Below are 1,111 nucleotides of genomic sequence, written 5' to 3'. Positions count from 1 at the left end.
GCCACCTTAGGTGTATGTGGCTGGCGCCTTAACCACTTGAGCCACAGGTGCCAAGTCATTACCAAGTTTTCAATAAGAAATTATTACAATCCTGCTGTCATCTCCATCAGATCCTTTCTGAAATAGTTTTTCTGTTTTTTTCTCTCCCACAACAAAAGCGTCTTAATTACAAAGAATTTAAGCTGTATACTATCTTCTCTATTGACAAATCCCTGAAGAGGCAGAAAGCAGCGAAAGAGAAAGAGAAAGAAAAAAACTCTGGTTTTGAAAATGCCTCATCACATTCCTATGAGCGAAGAATGACTCTTGGAAAATAAATGGAATCTGAAAGTAGAAAATTCATAACTAATTCAAACTGTTAACATGTCTAAAAATAAATTTAGAGCATCAAAATGAGTATCTTTACAATGACTTTTACATGTGAAAGGTTCAAAAGAGCTCTCCTCAGTCAGCAGGTTTTGAATAATAACCAATTGACCTCATACAGAACACACACTAATGGAATGTGAAGCAACCACTTTCTTTATGTTGACATAATCCCAATTCCACTGCTGCTTTGCAGACCAACCCTAATAAGTAGGGCCCTATGTATCCAAATACAGGAGAACCTCTGTAAATTGACTAAAAGGACTGTAACAAACTGGTCAATAGTAATCCTAGCATTCTGGGAGGCCAAGGCAGGAGGATCACTTGAGCTCAGGAGTTTGAGACCAGCCTGAGTGAGAGTGAGGCCCCATCTCTACTAAAAATAGATAAACTAGCAGGGTGTGGTGGAACATGCCTGTAATCCCAGCTACTTGGGAGGCTGAGGCAAGAGGATCACTCCAAGAGTTTGAGGTTGCCATGAGCTATGACACCAAAGCACTATATCCAGAGTGACAGAGCAAAACTATCTCAAAAACAACAACAACAACAAAAAAAATCTGGTAACATATAGAGAACGAGGGCTACTGTACTGATACATACATGTGGCACATGTCTCGTCTATGAAAATTAGGTCAACTTAATGAAGTGATCAACTATGGAGGTTCTACTGTAATTGCCAACACTTATGGAGCTAGGATGTGAGGCTTTCCAGATACTCATTACTAGTGGTCCAATACGCTCAGGA

The 1,111-nt window shown here is 39.7% G+C and overlaps 1 protein-coding gene across 1 annotated transcript in view; it reads left to right on the top strand.

Moving 5' to 3' along the window:
• EFCAB9 (EF-hand calcium binding domain 9) overlaps positions 1-317 on the top strand; it is a 6,502-nt gene extending 6,185 nt beyond the window's left edge. The window contains exon 4 of the mRNA XM_003782238.1: positions 159-317. Coding sequence (XP_003782286.1) covers positions 159-317 — 159 coding nt within the window. The remainder of the gene's footprint in view (positions 1-158) is intronic.
• Positions 318-1,111: the final 794 nt, after the last annotated feature.

Source organism: Otolemur garnettii, unplaced genomic scaffold (genome assembly GCF_000181295.1).
Source record: "Otolemur garnettii isolate 467f Iridium unplaced genomic scaffold, OtoGar3 scaffold00003, whole genome shotgun sequence".
Taxonomy (NCBI): Eukaryota; Metazoa; Chordata; class Mammalia; order Primates; family Galagidae; genus Otolemur; species Otolemur garnettii.
This window is presented reverse-complemented; position numbering and strand designations above follow the sequence as displayed.